We start from the raw sequence: 19,961 nt of genomic DNA, 5'->3' as shown, positions 1-19,961 counted from the left end.
GGGGGGGGGGGCTTAAAGTTCACGTCAATAATCGTGATATCCGCGTTATATGTTCGCGCTATTTCTCCACCCGATAAAAATACACGAGAAGCGCGCCTGGTGGCGAACATTCGAATAAACGTTTCTGGTCGCGGACATGGCAGTCGATGATGTCATTCGCCGATCATTTCGCATACGTAAGCCTTATATTCGTCGTAACTATAATTGTCCCAAAAATTACTCACTTTAACGCCCTTTAGTTCCCACGGGAATAAATTCGCGTCGGCTTGAGTGCACTAGATTCCTGTCGCGCCGCGATAACGCAGTATCGGAATATCGTTTGTGACATTGTCACAATTAATCCTAAACGAGGATCAATTCTGGACGAGCCAGCCCTTTCCTTTCTACAAAAAGAACAATAAAAGAAGCATTGCGAATATTTCTCGATTTCCTATATATTTCCCTTATTTTGTTTGAAAATTCTTCCACGTTCGATCGTGAGTTTTACAAATACAGAAGTAATTTTGAATTAGAGAAGCAAAAGATTCAAGAATCGCCTCGCAATCGACCGATATTCTTACCAACGTTGTACACCATGTGTATCCGTTTTATGCGCTCGATTGTATTAACATTTCGGGTCCTCGAAAGCGCAGATTTATCGCGCGAGCCGCCTGCGGTGCTTCGTCTGCATTATGCGAACTCGAGGTTGGATTTATTCCGCTCTCTCTCTCGAGGCACGCAGCCCGTTTCGGTCGTGTAGCACGAGGATGCACCGTATACGAGTGCTACGCCGTAGAACGGCGGGGCATGCAAATTTATCAATTTAGCGCCCCGGCGCACTCAAGCGCATTGCATCATTGCGTCGTAATCGTGGCGGAACCGGCGGCCATCGTTGCGCGTAATTCGTCGTCGCGTCCCCATACTTAAATGTACCAAATAAATTAACGTATGTGCCAAAGTACCGCGCTAATATTTTAATAACCGTTATTAGCACGTCCGATTTATATTGAGAATTAATCAGTGGGACTTCTTTATGAAGCGAGAAACATCAATCTGTTGTTTACTCGAATCGAATTTTATGATATGCGATTGCTTTATCTCTCGAAGCATTATTTATCATTACACATACTGACGATATTCTTGAAAATTTAGTCCTTCAAAAAGTCTTGGTTTTATAATTTAAAAAAAAATGTTTTTTTTTTCAAATTTTTACTCGGACGAAATCGAAAAAATTTGTGGACAAATTGAAGAATTCAATTTTTTCCAATTCTTTTGATTTATCTATATAAAGAAACCCCCAAAAATCGCGGAAAATTTGAAAAACTCCAGATTTTTTCCAATCCGTTAAAGTTAAACTTGATTTCATACTTTAAGCCTCCCGATATCCTCTTTTCCGGGGGATCAATGAACGATAGCTGAAGTAGGGCGACTCGTCGTGTGAATAAAAACGTGATCGCGCGTTTGCCTTTGTACGACCTTGTCGGCGGCAAAACGGAGTGACTCAGACAGATGATAAGTGCAATCAGGGCGATTACCCGGCCGCCGTGTAGTCGAACGGATAAGCCAGGTTTTTTTTTAATCCTCCGATGCACCAGGGCGATCCAAGTGGGGCCCCGCGTTGTATAGTTTTCTTATCACGCGTGCGGCCTTCGAGATATTGCCTCACGTAGAGTCTTACTTTACGCTGCGCTTATCGAACTATTGCACTTACCAGAGAGAGCGATATCAAAATAGATTTATCTATCAATATTGTATTTCACGTAATCATATTAGAGTTATTGTGTGTACAACTCGTGATCAGACGAAAATACCTGAAGCGTCTCTCTTAAATTATAGTATCTCTTTTTAAATATTTCTGCAGGTCACTATATATAAAAATGAATTTCTACTAATAATGAATTAACAAAAACAATAAACCAAATTCTGTCATCGTTCTGCACAAGTAATTAATTTTTTTCTCTACTTATACTAAATTTCTTAAAATTATTCTTTTAGATTCGATACAATCATTTTTCCCGTTAGAGTTCTTTTCAGAAACATTGTTAAAAATTTGATCTCTTTTAGAAATATTGTAAAAAATCGAATATTGAAACATCTCTTTTGTATTAATCTACGTGGAATACACCGTTTACAAACTCAAACAAGGCTAATTTACCCTTTTTAATCGACATTCCGACGAGTGCACACCGCGATTACAATTAACTGCAATGAACCGCAATTCACACATATCGGCCTCATTGTCGGCAGTGCAAACAGCCGGTGAATCCATCTCGCGAAAATCCATTTTCACGACGCTCACGCGAGCCGATTTTTCCCCCCGGTGAAGCGGAGGCGTCTCTCCAGGGCGAGTCTCTCGTTACGTCTATCTCGGCGCACGTCGGCTCGTTCGAGAAGTCATTGCCCTCGACCCGTCCTCTGATTCCCACGCCCGTTTATACCGTATATACCACCGCGTGTGCGTGATGTCACCTGTCCCCGCGAAAACAGGTGCCCATTCAAGCGAAAGACGAGATCGTTTCCTCCCGTCGTTTCCCTCACTTTTCCCCGCCGCCACAAGAGAAAAAAGAAGCCGTTGCTCCGCGCACGTCCTCTTCATTCTCGAGTAATAGGCTGTTTAGAGGACGCCTGCTCCGCCGTTCCTAGACCAGTATCTAACTCTTTGTGCTACTCGAAGTGCCTACACCACGGACGGTATTCACAGTTAGGACCTCGAATGAGCCGGTAGTTGTGCGGCGTGAGCTTGAAGATCCTCGAGATATCACCTCAAATCGGTCTTTCTTGAGATCGTCTCGCGGCTTCGATGCTCGCGAGACAAATGTCACGACGTTACTTCATAACGATAGCATGACAGATAATGCGACAAATTTACCTATTTATTTATATCGCACTATTTATTTACCTTTATTTGCACACAGTATTTAATTTTGTATAAACACGTAAGACCCACTCGATCTAACCGATACGCAAATCTCTGTTTCAGGTAGTCCCGATGCTACTCCGTCAAGAGGAGAACACTGTGGACATCCTGGCCGCGAGTATTCCTTGGCGCGAACGTGAGTACGTTTTATGCTTGAATATTTGTGCATTTCCTCCATAATAATAAGATAAAGATCTCATCACACACATATCGCGCCTAATTTCCTTTCATACAACAACATACAATTTAAGATCGAAAATTAGCAAATTTTAATTTTTCACGGTGGTGAAGCCCACATTCGCTACAGTATAATAATTTTCACATCTTTGGAAGAGGGGGAGCAAGTTGTAATTACTCTTGACAAAACTCGTGAGATCCACATGTTATTCGATATATCGTGAAAAGCGGCGGCCGATGTCGGTTAAAGGGGTTAACTTGCTTCGAGCATCTTGGAAATGCGTCGTTTCGAAATATCCGTGACCGTGATTTGCCGAAGGAAAATCGAGTTCGTTCCGGTGTTCGTAAAGCCCGCGTAACGGGAGCGGATGGGAGCCGATTCAGCCGTGAAATTCTTCACGCACGGAAGGGCTCGGGGCTCTTTAAACTAGGCGGGGGTTCGCATGGGAAAGGAGCAGGTTGAATGACTACCACGACCGGCCGGCCGTCGCGGTACCGGCGGCGCTCGCCACGACGAATGCACCTGCAGTTTAGCTGCACGCGCGAAGCGATCGAGCGTTTCGGTTCCGCGGAAGACCTCGAGAAATGTCGCAAATCGGCGAAACCGCTCGGATTAGGGTGTAGCTCGAAGTAACATTCCTCCACAAGGCAGTATTCTCCCGATACGAGCTTGGCTTAATCCCACATTGTTAAAGAATATTCATAGTAATTATTACGATCGTAGTAATTATTTATAAAAAAATTGTTTCTAAATATTTCTAAATGAGTATATAAATATTTTTTAACATTTCCAATTAATATTTCAATAAATAATTATGTTGGTGGCAATAAATACCGGAAATTATATAGTTTTAAAGTTTCGCAGAAAAAACGTTTTTCTCCTTATTTTTTCGCGGATTTTTTTTTTTTTAGTTTTTTATCCTCTTTACGAAAAAAATGTGGCAGGTTTTAACCGAACACGCGTGAAATTTTTGAAACGAATTTTTATACTTTTGAGACAGAAGAAACCGGAGAAATCCGCGAAAAAAATGGGGAAAAAACAGATTTTTCCGAATTTTTAAAACCATACTAAATCGTAATAAAAATTGCGGAGAAGTGATTAAATTTCCCTCCTTGATATCTTTCATATTTTAAATAAAAATTCTTCTAAATAAATAAATATGCTTGCTATATAATAATAATAAATAATAATAATAATAATAATAATAAATATGCTTGCTATATAATAATAATAAATAATAGTCAGAGAAATAGATAATAACTAAGTGTGAAAGAAATTATTAATTTTCTTCCGTGATATTCTTGGTTTCCGCGAAATGCAATTTCAGTAAAATCGGAGTAAGACTCAGAGAAAATGAATCTCATTGCTTATGCGATCTTTATTAATAAACGGTAGGATACTAACGATCTTAAAAGATCTACCTGATACATCTCGGTGACCTAATTCTAAATTGTGACTTGCAGACCCTCTCGCGGCGATCTTATCAATCCGGTAGAACATTTTCTTTCCGCGGCGGTAATGATCATAAATACACCTGCTGCATGCTTATAGTGGTCCTCATTTAGCTTCGGAATATTCCGCACGATGCCGATAAGCCGTTGAAAATTATTACATTTCTCCCGCTATCTTATCGAGATTTAATTAACAGTCGATTAACTCAATTTGATATAAGGATGACTTAACCTTTTCTACTACTTTATCTAATTTTTTTCAATAGAATCAGGATCAATAGAATCAGATTTCAATAGAATAGACAGAGAGAAAACTTCCAGCCCTTGACGCGTGGTCAACGAAAACGAAGTGCACAAAAGCGAAATACCTTTTCCGACGGCAGCGGCAACCGTGGAAACGCTCAGAAAAATGTTCCGCGGGTTGATTACGCGATCACTCGCTAATCACGGATGCTTCCCAATTTACTACTTTTTATGGAGTTCGATCTGCTTTCGCGCGCCTCGTGGCTGTAAAAACTTGTGCAACCTTGCTCGAGCCTCGATGCAACATTAACGACCGGCTACTCTATCCGCCGACGTGTGGTAGCGGCGAGTGGAAATTCACTATTTCAAGCGGGTAGAAATCCGACGTTGCGCAGGGAGACGCGAGAGAGGAAATGTCGACCGGGCATGGCAAGCTCGATGTGTGTACATATTTATGTGTATGTGTATACATGCACATTGCAAAATGCATGCTGCCTCAAGAGGACGATACTACCTCCGAATTGATACACATACGTGGAGCCGCGGCTTCGACGGCTGCATAAAACGCGCCTGCCGGTTCGCCGGAGAACGTCTGGAACGGAACCGAGAGGCGGCTGGCTAGAGCGGAGTAGAGTAGGTATAGCTATAGTCGGCCGTATCTGTAACCTTTGCCTCGCTTTTGCGCCGCTCAGTTGCGGCCCGGCGTTCTACTCCGGCGAACGTTCCTCTCCTCCTCGCGCGCGCGCGCGCGCGATCCTCGCCGATGGAGGTGGCTCAAGAGAGACACTCGCCGGAAGTAACAGTACTTGCAATCCCGTCGGAAGTGTCAATGACGATCTCGTTCGCGTTCTCGTTGTTGCGAGATAACGAGCCTCGGTTGTTTGAAGTTATCGCGATAACTTCGCTTGAGCGTCTCTCGATCTGAGCGATCGAGCAACGAGTAGTTGCGACGAAGTGACTTTCTCCGTCTCTTTCGTCGAGGCAAGGGTTGATGCGCTAAAATAATTTTGCACAGACGCGACCGCGTGCCAAAAAGCAGCGCGATCACGAGGTCGAAGCAGTCATTAAGCGAGTAGGGCGCAAGCGTCGGTACGAGCGAGCGGGCGGGCGAATCGCGAAAACAGAATTGTGGAATAAAGCTCGCGACCGCGCGCACCACGCTAATGAAGCCGACGTGCAAAATCACGCGGGTTTCTCACGCGTACGGGAACGCCGCCGGGCGCGTTTGAGCGTGAACGACGACTGCAAGCTTAACAACGAAGAAGAGGCAGTCGCGTGACGACGATTCGTCGATGCGTGAAGCTCCCGAAGCTGATAAACGCCGCGGGACGCGAACTTGCACACCGGTGAGTCGATAGCGCAGACAAGGCGACATTGAAATCGGTAGAGTGGATTCGGCGATTAGTTCTCGCGAATTGCTCCTCGCGGTTTTCGATCTTCACACGGCGGATTTTCCGACGACTAATTTTCAACCGTCGTTTCAGCCGCATTTTTTATCTCGACGGCGTTACGTATATCGATTCTATTCGCCATTGATTTAGCTTTTATCGTCGTCATTGTCGTCGTTATCGTCATCTCGTCTTTATCAGAGATCATTCCGTCGGAATCATTCGTCTGGAGGGAAAAATGTCCGGTATTTGCAATAGTTGTGTTGTAAGCGCGCAGTGAAATAATTATAGTCGGGTAAACCATCGTTGTAATAATTCCTAATATATGCTAATGATATTAACCTGCATATCGCTATGATTCCTTTTTGTTAGAACAGTAAAGATACGGTTGGTGCCGGAAATAACTATAATTTAAGCGAGATTAGCAATCTTTTTTTCTTCTTTACGTCCGACGCTATATATATATTCCATCATGAACGTACTTTGTCAAATTTAATATATATCACGATTAATGCTCGCGATTTTCCCTGCTGCGAAATCTCCGTTTGCGAATTCTTCGCGTCTCAATCGCGAGTTCCCGGTACTCCCGTTCAGATCTGCGGCGGAGTCATCGGCATCACCTGTTCCCCAAACGTTCTCCATTCATCAAAGCCCAAGTTGTATACTCCAACGTTCCCCGTGCTCGTTCAACTTCCACGTTTTATGTACATTGACCGGCTGCAGTATTCCCCTGTCTTCTCGCCTCATCGTCTTCATTTACGAGCGTCTCGTTAGAGAAGCGCGCCTCGGCCGCGGAGATTCATCCCGTTCATTCGACGTTCCGCAGCATGCTCGCCGTTTCTCTCTCTCTTTTTTTTCCCCACATCGGATATCGCACGAGCGCGTGCGGGCTTTATTGTCAAAGACGTAGCGGCGCCTAAAGATAGATACAACGTCGCGGTCTATGTCAGTCAGTGACTGTGTAAACGCATTTAAAGCAGATCGTTTCGTCCGAGCGTTCTCGTTCCGATTGATCGCGGCTGTTTGCGTAACGCCGTTGCGGCGTGCCGACGGGCGGATCTGATACAGTTACTCGCCGGTGATGATGACAACGACGACGACGACGATGATGATGATGTCGCGCGTCCGGGAAAGTCTCTCGCGGCGGCAGGAATACTCCGGTTTGACAGGAGACAGCTGGCTTATCGTGCTAATAATAGTTATTCCCCGTCGCCGGGGGACTATAGGCGCCGCGATGCGCGCAAAATCGCAAAACAACCGTCGCCAGATATCGAACTATGCGCGTCGGCTTAATCCTTTTAATGCTCCAGGAACAATGCTCCCTATTGTCCGCTGTTCCTCGTCGCCGACTCAGTGAAACCAACCGCCTCTCTTTCTCTCTATATTTTTCAATGGGTTTCTCGCACGACATTATCTTTCCACGATTTATCGCGGATTACGCGAAGATTAAAACGCGAAAGGTGTGAGAATTGAAACATACGCGACCGAAGCTGAAAATTTCGCGTCGTTTACTCTTACTCGACCAGGCGGAATGTAGAATCTTTAATATGTTGCGACTTTTATTTTCCTTAATACGAGTTACGCGTTTGTGAGAGAGAATCACCCTGGGAAATTATTTGATTCGACACTCTTCCCTGGATGTAATTTATGTTAACATGAGTTTTATGTGTTTCCGTAACTTATTATCCCCGTGTGATGTTATTAACCTCTAAACATATCTCTTGAAGCATCAGTCAACCAGCTCTCGGTCGTGTTCTTCTTGCCATGAACGGTACGCTTTTTCCGCGCTTCCGACGACACTCGATTGATCTCTTTTGTATCGCTACTTATTTTTCTCGCCGTCGCGCTACCGGTTAACAACGACTGCTCCCCCCCGTGCCCCCCGCCCTGACGCGGCGGTCGCGCTGAATTTCCGCCTCCGTGTTCCAGGTGAAGGCAAGAGGGACGATGTTGTCGTACATGCTACCAACGGAAGACAAGCCACCGCCCGGAGAGCCCAGTCAGAACAATTATCGCGTCGCCAAGCTGCAGAAAAGCAACACCGTGACCAGCGCCTCACCCAGAAAGTGCGCGGACGCGACTAGAGCGATGATCGTCTCCACCAGGATCGAGGATCACGCGGGCGGCGACCCGCGGCACGCACCGCCGCCTCACACGGCAGGACCGCAGCGGGACTCTCGGCCGATCGAGAGCCCGAAGCACAACGGCACCGCTGCGAGGAAGTCGACCCTACACAACGCTAGGGTCACCAAGGACGACAGCCTCTATAGCATCGACAGCGATGCAAGCACCGCCGGCAGCGAGCGCAAAAATAAGATCCTAAACGGCGCGAAGCATGCCAGCCTGAAGAGGTAAGTTTGATGAGAAATGTTCCTTGATGCTGTATAGATATAGCGTATCAAAAGTTTGAGCGAAGTTTTGTCGGATTTTTAAGTATATTTCTTATTATTAAGAAACTTATTAAATATTAAGCCATCAAGAGCCAAAGCACAGATCTTGTACCATATATATGAATTTATAATTCAAATTTTCTTGCAAAATAATCTAAAAGATTCCCCACGAATAACGAGTCCGATCTTTTGTTTATATTGCACGGGAAGAAAAGATTAACTTCAATAGCTAAATTAATTATAGCGTATATGGAGAAAATTATTCTTAAATCAAGAATAGATATTCTTATGTGTAAGCAAAAATATTATGAAACTTCTTAAAAGATTTTTAGTTTTGAATTGAGTACAAGTAATACTTGCATCAATATAAATTCAACCGGATCAAGACTAAAAGTCTCCTAGGAAGATTATGATATTCTTGCTTATATTTGAGAATATCTATTGATATAAGACTAATTTTTTTCCGTGTAAGCAATTTTAATTGCTGCGATAGCAAATTCTTTTGCTGCCGTAGCAAATATATTATCGTAAATGACATTTACGATAGCACGTTTGCTGCTTCAGCAATTAAAATTGCTTACGCTGCTAGTTTTAGGTGTCCATATGTTACAACCAATTTAGCTAATCTTTTTTTTCGTGTGATAAATCTATTTAATTTACTTAAATTAAATTCTTTTTTAGACATGAGCAAAAAAATATTTTGGTTATAAGAACCAAAATTTGGTTTACTGAACCAAATTTTTTTCATTGTTACTTTTGAAAAACAAATCTTTGGTGTAGAAAATCAAATTATGGTTTTCACAATCAAAATATTTATTTACCCATATTCAAACAAGAATTTAGTTTGAGTCAACTAAATGGGTCCCCAATGTATGAGGATCTTATTATTAATAACACATTGGGCCGCGTCATGCTGATTTCCATTGATTGTTTCAAAACACAACTAAAGTTCGAATAGCCAGAGATAAATAAATGCAATTCATGACACATGTATCTGTCAATTCGAGTCTGCGTGTGTAAAATGACTCATCTTGTGAGTCGATGAAAACACCGATAATCCGACGAACTTCAGCAAGCCTTCAATATATATGTTTGCAAACATCACGTTCCGTAAGATCGCCGAGAGTATGAAAATCGCGAATATACGGAGGAGAGAAAAAACAACGAAGAAGTAGATGTAGAAGTAGATTCCGGTTTTTTCTTTATTCACTAATCTTAAGGCGCGAATTCAAGTGATGAAAATCGGTTGGGATACGTTATTCGACGTGTTGCGATTTCTTTCGAAACATTGTTCATTCGACATGTCATCGTGTTGAAACTCCGTAAAAATGTAACGGTTCTTTGGAGTCAAGAAGGAGGGAGCACCAGCTATTGTTATCGTTTCTCCCGGAGCGTCGAGAAAGTTTCGCGAGATCGAACAACATGTTCTCTCTCTCTCTCTCTCTCTCTTGGAGCAGGTTCTTCGCGATGCCGATGAATGCGGCTCGTCCCCGCCGTCGAAGACCCGCAATTACCCACCTCGCAAGTACAAGCACGAGTTCGTCGGGTTTTATACATGCCGCGTAAACGCCTCTCTCGCGAGAGCATGATGTAGCGAGGGTGAGAGAGAGTGAGGAAGAGAGAACACGTCACTGTGTATCGGTCTTATAAGCTGACTTTCGCAGCCCATACGAGACTTTTACGACATTTGCACGTGGGATAGGTCAGGGTCAGCATCGCCAACTTCTTCGACGGGACGTCTTGATGCGTCGAGCGAGGTCTTCGCTCGGACGTACTGGGACATCGTCTTTCCCGAGCGCACTTAATAATCTTGACAAGAGACACGGGATAACGCGAGGTGACTAAGTACGAAACTAATGTGAAACAACGCGAACTAGGAAGATTTCCAGCGTGCGTTTCTTCACCTCCTCGATTTCGTGGTCACAGTCGCGGTATACCAGAACTGAATGGTAATAATCGCGGCTTACCTCTTGCGTCTCTTCTTCCATTTGTCCAACGAAAAAGGAATAGAAGCTCATTTTTATTCGAGCTGCTAAAATTAACGAGTTTGATTCAATTTCATTTGAATTATAATTATTTAATTTAATATTCAAAATAATATTTAAAATTTAATAATAGAATAATTATTTTCCGATTAATTTTGACGAGCAATATCAGTCGTTTAATTATTGTAGTTTTCTTTTTATATTTCCTAAAAATTCTGTTATGAGATACGAAATTGGATCCGTTGTTTCATATCTTTTAAAGCCTCGTGAGAAAAATAATAACTCTGTCGAGTCTTTCGAGAATACGCATTTGTTGCGGTCTCATCGCCATACCGATGAGAATGGAATTCAAGTGGCAGCCTTGTCGCCGCGATGCTAATTACTCGACTGCGCGCGGATCCTTTTAGAATATTTAAAATAGCTGGAAACAAATTTGATGGTGTTACTGCGAACGAGTTTTTAGTGATTTCAAAGATCGTCATACGAGTTGTCCTTGCATTTTCGCTCGGAAAATTAGGAAATAGAGCGAGTTCTGAACGTTTCTCGGCAATGATTCACGAAGCGTGCGTTAAAGTACTTAATGCAGATCGTAACACCGAAAACGGTTAATATCTCCTTAACGAGTATTCGAGGAAAAGAACGGCGTTTATTTGCGCCGTGTTCGCAATAGTACCAGCTGCGACGAATTTGAATCACTCTAGAAAGGAACTGTATGACCTGAGCCGTTGCCAAAAGGCTGTTGCGTACTTAGAAAACACTGTTGCGTATTTGGCGTCTATTTTTGTAAGTGTATCAGCGAGCAATAAGTGCCGCGCGTGCACCGGAATTTTTCCCGGCTTAATCCTCGAAGTACTTCGCATCTTCTGCTCCATCCGCGATGTTTATTCCGGGAATGTTTTACGAAATTTGATTCGCTTTTTTCTCTCAATTGATCATTAAGACAGTGAGTGTACAAAAATAGTTAACGGTGCGATCTTTCTGGAGAGATGAAATAGTCAAACCGTTAACACATGTCAAAGCGCGAAGGACTTGAAATGGACGCAAAGTGTTTTCTATAGCAAACAAGAAGCGTGGGATTCCGTAATCGATTCCAGCAAAGCCCCAGACTATACCCTCGCTAATCGACTGCCGCTGTGGTTCGCTGCGTTCGATACTTCACAAGCCGTGAGAGTAAAATTATCGCAGTCCCGTGCAGCAACTTTTCTACAATCGAGCAAAAATAGACACTCTGAAAAAAATTTTCTTCGGATATACAAGGCATCTCGAAAGATGCTCGTTATTACTCCTACAACCGCCTATGAATTCTTAAATCGACAACGAATCCACCTGTCCTTAAAAAAAGCACGACCAATCGATAGCGAACGATATTCAGTTGGAATGAAACGTCTTCTTATAATATACACGTTCGGTTGATTTAAATTTGATCTTTGCTGAATTTACAGTTGTTTCAACTATTTACAGAGTCTAAAGTCAATAAATTTAACGTATATGTTATTGAAAAATATATACGTTAAAGTGAAAGATAAAAAAATATAAATTTTTATTATAAGCGGTATTTTTTGTAAATCGAAGTCTGGTAGTTCGGAGATGTACTACCAAAGGAAAAGGAAGACACTAACTTAGATGGTTGTGGTCGCTGTTACCATTGCGGAGAATAAAATAGGAAACGAGGGGTGTCGTCTTTACAAGGCGGACAATGCTTTCGTCCTCGCGGCTTTCGTGGATCAAAGCAAATTCTGAGGTCAAATCGGATCGATCGGAGGCTGCCAGTCGGCCGACCTCGACCCCGACCCATCCCAACCTTTAATCTAGCTCAGGTGTCGTGCCGGACCTTGCGCTGCAGCCATAAAAAGATTGTGCAATGAAACGAAACGGAGTCGTAAGAGTACTAAACGCCGACAAAGAGATCAAAACGTGCGAATAATCGCAAAATTATCATTTTTTTCGTGTCGAAGTTTGAAACCTTCGAAAAAATTATATACATTCAAACCGTTCCCGTAGTAATTTAATAAAATATGATTTTTACTATCGTTAAAGATATCGTTTACATCGGAACGATGTAAGATTACATTTTTTTCCGTTTGTATCGTTTTTACCATTTAAACATTGATCTTGTATCACGTGTATCATTTGCACATTTTCCGCATTTAGGCGTATGTTTCTTTACCGTATATTACTGTACTTTACCACTCCAAGTGCAGCAAATACATGGGAGCACACAGATGTATCTGTCATTCTACCACCTGAACGTCCACGTGACTTTGACATATTCCGGTGTCCGGTTGACGGGCACGGCCGCGTGCGGCAGCACTTTCCTGCAACCCACTTTAGCGCAGACCAGAACCAGCGTTTGTTGCCTGTGCAGCTCGTGGTAGTCCATATCTCAGGCTCTTATCAGTTACGCTCTTGCAAGTTTCTCTCGCGTATAAAACGGTACAAACGCGTGATTACGTCTTCAAAAGAGAAAGATAAAGCAGAGTAGAAGAAAAACGAATACACGAAAGAACGTAATGAGAATTGAAGAAGATAGAGTCTATGTTGCCGCAACATCACGCCCGATAAGCGACAGAAGAAAACCGATTCGTTATCATCCACGCGATAAAATCGGCTGGCTTATCGATCTTTTTCGCGACGTCGTGACTTAATTGATTCCCCGGCGCGCACCCAGCGAACCGCATCGATTAAACTTATCCGGCCGCGAGATTAACTCTGTTGCAGCTATGAATAATAAGCCGCGTACGCGAGTGCATTAGCGAACGCGAAACGTCGGCTGCACGCGTCGCTGCGCGAAAACCGGTTCCGTGGCTGTGCCGCGTCGTGCCATTCTGCGCGTGATCTGCTAATGCCATTTTCTGTCTTATTAGCACGAATGCTTCGAGTAAATCGTGCTAGCCGTTACCGTGCGATATCTGTCCACAAAGTATCGATAAAACTCGCGCTCGCACTCCATTCCCGTTTCAATTTCTCGCATTATTCGTATTGAGTATCAATACCTAAGAGGAAGGTTGTGCGTCTACGTATAAAATATAATATTTTATTCCCGTTGAAAATTTTTAAATGAATTCCAACGAAAATTCAATAAAACTCATATGAACCCATAGGATAATAAAAATCCATATAAGAACTCATACGGTATGTGGAAGTCCATATAAGAATCCACATGGATTGGATAAGATCTGAGTTTTTGGGCGCAAATCCTCAGAGGCAAGTATGGGATTTCATATGGATTTCCTGTATGGATTCTCACCTAGTTTTTCTTAATAGGGACGCGTAAACAATATAAACTGTATATAATATGTCCTGTGCGGATTATAAGTAAACTATGAATTGTTGGAGGAACTATTTACTTTTCTTAAGTCTTATTTTTATACTTTATAACATATTTTGTAATATAATATAATATATTTTATAATATAAAATAATAAATTTCGTGAACTTGATTTCGCATTGAAATGGGAAGAAATTTTCGCTATAACTAATCATTTAATCGTGAAAACGATGAGGGAAAAGCTTTTCCAAAAGTAATCAAAATATGCGTCGATATAAAATTGTATTTTAATAATATAAAATGTTCTCTGATCTCTTTGTCAGCGTTTAATCTTCTTGCGGCTCTGTTTCGTTTCATTGCACAATCATTTGCAGCTGCAACCCAAAATCCGACATGACGATCGTTCACGAGATCGTTAACGTCTTCGTTGCAATGTTAGTAGCAGCGAGCTGTAACTAACTTTGCTCGTAAAATCGATTAAAGAATTCGTAGACGAAATTACCTTACCGGAGCCGCACAGTATAAATATGCAAAATGCAGCTCATGGGCGCAGCTGACGTCTGTTGGACGAAGTCGTCGGGTATTTCTTCTGGTTCGAGGAGCAGCTTCCGGCGAGTAAATGAGTACCGTATGTACTGCGACGTGCGGGACGGCTCGATCTCGATCATGCTCGATCGCGCCCGATCGTAATCCAACGCCACGATCGCGGCGTTTTGATTTCGATATCGCCCCCTGCGGTCGTTGGGTGTCACGCGATAGGAAACTGAGGTTTACGATGTGCATTTTTCGCGTTCGACTAGACGTCTGACCTGTTGTTCCACCGAAGTGCGCACCGAATATAGGATGTTCCAGAAGTAAATAACGACAACGTTTAGCTGCGCGACGTCGGTTGTAAAATTACGCGAGGGGAGACGCTGATCTTCTCGATTCTATAGTTTTTGTCCTAGTCGTTTGATTAGTAATTTATACAATTGTTCAGAGTTAGCCACTTATTTATAGATTTATAGTCTGTCTAATAAGAGAGTGACCGGGCAAACTTTTGTTTGAAAACCGTTAGGAAAAACCGTTATAAACATTTTTGAACGAGTAGATAGAAGTTCTTCTATGACGCATTATACAGAGTGTCTCAGTCATTGTCCGACTTTTGCTAAAGAACGATGTATTTAATACCGGAGTACAGGGTAGACCAAGGCGAATTGGATCACATGGCGAATCGGATCAATATAAGTTTTGAGACAGTTATCGTTAGTTTCTTATTTCAAGTGAATGCGGAGGAAGCGCACGGAGGTAACGGGCACGATAAAACGTTTGAAACGAAAAAACTAACAACTGTCTCAAAGCTTATATTGATCCGATTCTACCTGTGATCCAATTCGCTTCGGTGTATCTTACGGAGAATTCGAGTACCAAGAAGATGGTTTTTTATAATAAATAGTTAAAAAATTATGTCGGTCATGCTCTTATATTAGACAGACTGTATTTACCTAAACACATTGTTTTATTTAACTATATCGAGAGACAGACAGAGAGAGAGAGAGAGAGAGAGAGAGAGAGAGAGAGCGAGAGCGAGACACCTGGTCTTGATAGATTTTACATATTTTTTATTTATATTTTATAATTCTTTATGTTTCCAGGGTATCCTTCGGCTCTAGCAAAGGGTCGATGGTAGAAACCCTCGTGTACGAAACTCCGGTACAAGAGGAACCCGAGATCAATCATTTCCTGGACCACAACGGCCGCCTACCTCCTCCTATGATACCCGTGCCTGATACTGAGTAAGTAACGATCTTTTAACGCTAAGTTAGTCGTTGAAATCCTATCTCTTAAATCTCTCTCTCGTTGAAATTGATACTTCAAGGAACATATTTCTTTTTTTGCACTACGCGCACGACGTATTTATCGTGTCGATTTAATTTACGATGTGATGCGATTATTACATGATGATTTTGCTCCTCGTTCACTTCGACAAATTCGAAGGTGGAGGAGAGAAAATTCGTCTCGACGCGCTTACACGTGTTAGTTTTTCGTGAGCATGTGAAGCACATCTTGGACAAGGACTCGTAAATTTGCGTCTCGGAGATTTGAATCGCGGAAGCCGATTATCGTAGGGCCGAATCGCGACTGCGATCCGTAAATCGCATCCTCAAACGCGCGGCTGCCCACGCACGTGCGTGGCGTGGTGTAGCGTTGCGTGACGTCATCCAGCGCACCCGACACCGAAATAACGCGGCGATGCGGGTGCGTGTGGTACCGTGAGTCTGCCAGATCGCGCGGAAATCGGCGTCGTAAATATCGAATCGACTCGTTAAAATCGACAACACAGCGCGAAATCACGCCGCATATAAAATACTCCTCGACGGCGATGGCAGCGGCCGCATTTCCACCCCCGCTGCTTCGATTCGACAGATGTTCGTCGTTAAATGTAACAGGATACCGGCGCGACGACGGATGCAAGATGCACGGTTTTGCAACACGTCCATTCGCGTCGGAAATCCTTGCACAAGACGCGGAGTCATGAGTGATTCGTTCTCTTTTTCTTTGTTAATCTGCAATAAAAGATGCATGAGGTAGGTGGCATAAAATATCAACATTTTGCGGGATCGCTAAATAACTTATCATTTTGTTAGTGCTTCCGGAAATACTTCGAGGAGATAAGGATGAATATTTTCGTCTAAGTTGAGCTTCGTGTGATTTAATAGTCTCTAAAAATGGATTTTGATAAATTCATAGTCATATAAAGTATGCATTAATATGCGCGAAATATTTTTAGACATGATATCTTTCAACCTGACATTTTTCCGCTTAAATATATTCCACGTGAGAAAAACCAGCACGGCACTTTAGGAATTATGCCCACTCCAATAGCAGTCCCTCTCTCTTTCTTCTCCGACCTACTGCAATATCTCTCGCATCTCATTTTGTGGATTTAATTTAAAGCCGCATTAAATTCAAATTTTATTTGTGCACCGCGAAATGAATTTAGTTTGTGTCGAATCAGACTTGTAATTTTTACCGGGGGAGGGGAGGGCGCATTTTCAATTCCCGCTAAATTCAATTTTAACTCGCGCGTAATGACTGATTCAGGTCGCGCGTCGAGCTCTATCAAGCTTACCTATCGCACCGTTTTCCGCTCACATCACCCCCGATTATAATTTCTCGCGGAATTTTACCGTCACGCTCCGGTCGCTCGTTTATCTTCCGGGCGCACCTGTCTCGCAGCATCTCCGCGCGCCGATCGCGGCCAACATCGTAGATGTTCTTAGATATTCCCGAGTGAGCGAGCGAGCGCCGTCGTTTAACCGGATCAAACGCGATAACAATCGCCCCGCGAGATAAGTAGCCGGCTATTAGAAGAAAAGACGTGCGTGGGCGGATAACAATGCCGAGATAAGTCTAGGAATGACACATCGTCTCCCAGGAATTAAACATATTCGTGTGACTTTGACTGTCTCATTATAATTGGATATTCCTCGTTAACCGTCCCGAGTATGTGAAATTCCACGGAGATACGTGTTCAGGTGAGACGAAGCAAGATTTTTTTTTCAAAATATTTAAGATTTATAGTTTACGATTCGGACCTTTCAGGATCACGCCGAGCGCGCAAATTTTGTGTGGCGCGTGACTGTAAAATAACATGTTGGCGGCCGATCGCTGACAATTTGGCAACAAAATCGCGCGTACGCCTTCGACAGTTATCGCATTACTACGTGACGATAAGATTACGACATGATTACGAACGCCTCGAGACGGTAGTGCGATAATGCTCGAGTGCCGCAGACGTTCGATTAGGCGAATCGCGCGGCGATCCGCGGTGTAGCGCTATCGCGAGTGTAATTTTCTTACGTGCAAGGCACGCGGGAGAAAAAGCGCAAAGTGCTAAAACGTGAACGTCGGCCGCTTCTTTTTTAGCGGGTCGGCTCGCGTGTTGTCAGCGGTGAGATCATCGCGGCGGCTCTTTAATGCGCGTACGATTACGTATGTCGGTTTTGTAAGCGCGTGCGTGATTCTCGTATAAATTGCGACGAGTGCCGTTAGAAGGAGGAATTGCGGCCCACGTGGTGGTGAGTATCGGCACTGTATAATGCAATAAATACACAGCCACCCTCGGTTTTTCCCCTTTACGCAACGTCTATTTTGTTCTTCCATTATTGGATAATAAAAAAAGATATGAAGATTGTTTAAGAAAAAAATCGCGGCTTTCTCACTTGAGTTATTTGATGAAGTTATGTGGTAAATGTTATTTTTAAAAAGATCTGAGATTTTCTTTATGTAAGTTTTAATTAATTTGAAAGAATATACGACACGATATCTTGATGAAGATGAAAGGAGGGGAATACATTTGATATATGGACCGAGATAAATTTAATTATTGAATTTTAGGATGCCCGAAAGTTTGCGTCTATTTGAGAGGTCAAAGTGTAATTATCGATGTTTGAATAATTTTGGAATTCTGAGGGATTTAGAATCATCCGAAGATAATTATACGAAATAATTATACACATTCTGAAATTCTAACTTGAGAACGTTCAAAATAGATTTACAGTATTTTAAGTACCTTCCTGTAAAAATCTTCATGAAAAACTTATTCCTAAATCCATCTTAAATTCATATTTTTTTTTTAAAACGAAGATTACGAATTATAAAATTCACAAAATCACAACCAAAATTTTTTCCAAAACACATATTTAAAGAAAAAAAGAGGAATACTCTCTACGATTTCAAAATCTCGCAATAAATAAATAAATAATCACGAACACTGCCCATCTCGTGGCACCTTCGCGCTCGAAGACGAGAAAAGGTGCGGAAGAAGAGCGTTATCGCAAAATATACACCTCTGTATTTGTTTTTATCGAGTTGTTAATCGAAACACCTGCGGCTCGCGTGCGATCGATTCGCACGAACGACCTCGTGGGCGAGACGCCAGATGCCGACACCCGTGCGGTTGCGAGCCTCTCGTGGTGGCTCTCGACCGCGGCGGGTCGTCGCGTAAAAGCGCCTGCGTCGGCAGTGGCTCAAGTGCCGCGTGTGTTGGTGCACGCATACATCCGGTGCCGCCGCTCGAGGTTTACCACCCGCGCATTTTCCCTCCCTCCCTCCCTCTCTCTTACGGTCTCTCCCTTGTGCGTCCGCCCGGCTCAGGCTCTGTCTTTAGCGCGACGACGTTTATACGCGACACGCGCGCGTCTACTCGCACCCACCCACACACGCATGCACGCACGCACGCGTGTACCGTGCACTCCCACCCGACCTTTTTCTCTCTCACGTTCTCTCTCTCTCTCTCTCTCTCTCTACCAATCATCGAGCCGGGATAAGCGAGGACCGCGGAGGAACGCGAGAGAGCGCAGCGTCGGAGTAAAGACAAGACGTCAGTACGCTCGTGCACTCCCGACGAGCACGGAGTCGCGTCGGCCGCCGACCTTCCCCGCGAGGCCGGGCCCTTCCTCGCAGCGTCGACCCACTACGAGAGAGAAAAAGAGATCGATCGATCGTCCCGACCGGCCCCGTGGATTAGAGACGACGACGCCGCGCGCGTGCGACGTCCGCCAGGTAAATTGCTTTTCCCCGGCTTTGCCGTCCGTGACTGCGAGCTCGATTCCGCGACCGATTGAACGGTGATCGAGATTCGAATCCTCCATTTCGTATCCACCGTCTTGGAAACGACGTCCGGATCGTCGACGACCGGACGCGCTCGATCTTGGTGTTACCGCGTGCGTGCATGTAACAAGGTGTCCGGGAAAAGGTGCGTACACGCCCAGTGCCATAGTTCTTCTTCGGTTCCCGAGCGAGTTTGGGGCACGATGGAATTCGGGAAGGGTGCCTGAGGAGTCACGCTCTCTCTCTCTCTCTGTCTGTCTCTTTTTCTCCCTTAGATAGAAATCTCTTGAAGAATCTGAGGTTGAGCCCTCCCCAAAGGATTTGGAGAGAGGTCGCCCCGTACTTGGTAACGTTAATTATTGAAAGTAACATCAATTTGTCACCCTGTTCGAGTCAAGCTCTCGCAGTCTTCGTCCGGCTGAAAATTCCGTATTCGAATTGCAATTCGAGTCGCGTGTGATAATTGATTGGAAATTATAATACAGAGTTGCTTTTGGGGAGAGAAAAAATTATACTTGCAAATTGTCACATTGGAATCATGTAACGAGGTGTATCGCTCGTTTAACG

At 43.6% G+C, this 19,961-nt stretch overlaps 1 protein-coding gene across 4 annotated transcripts in view; it reads left to right on the top strand.

Annotated features, from left to right (window-relative positions):
* Positions 1-19,961, top strand: part of LOC106748999 — a 71,755-nt gene that overhangs the window by 22,550 nt on the left and 29,244 nt on the right. Inside the window, exons 3-6 of one of the 4 annotated variants that reach the window (XM_014627989.1) lie at positions 2,960-3,032; positions 4,792-5,401; positions 8,086-8,507; positions 15,434-15,574. In XM_014627989.1, coding sequence (XP_014483475.1) covers positions 8,104-8,507; positions 15,434-15,574 — 545 coding nt within the window. In that variant the 5' untranslated portion in view covers positions 2,960-3,032; positions 4,792-5,401; positions 8,086-8,103. Of the gene's footprint in view, positions 1-2,959; positions 3,037-4,791; positions 5,402-5,428; positions 6,115-8,085; positions 8,508-15,433; positions 15,575-19,961 lie in introns of those variants that run through there. The other 3 variants (XM_014627990.1, XM_014627988.1, XM_014627987.1) reach the window with 3 other exon arrangements.

The sequence above is a fragment of the Dinoponera quadriceps genome, unplaced genomic scaffold (genome assembly GCF_001313825.1).
Source record: "Dinoponera quadriceps isolate SergipeBrazil2010 unplaced genomic scaffold, ASM131382v1 scaffold3061, whole genome shotgun sequence".
NCBI classification, from domain to species: Eukaryota; Metazoa; Arthropoda; class Insecta; order Hymenoptera; family Formicidae; genus Dinoponera; species Dinoponera quadriceps.
Note: the sequence above shows the minus strand (reverse complement) of the source record. Positions and strands in the feature narration are given on the sequence as shown.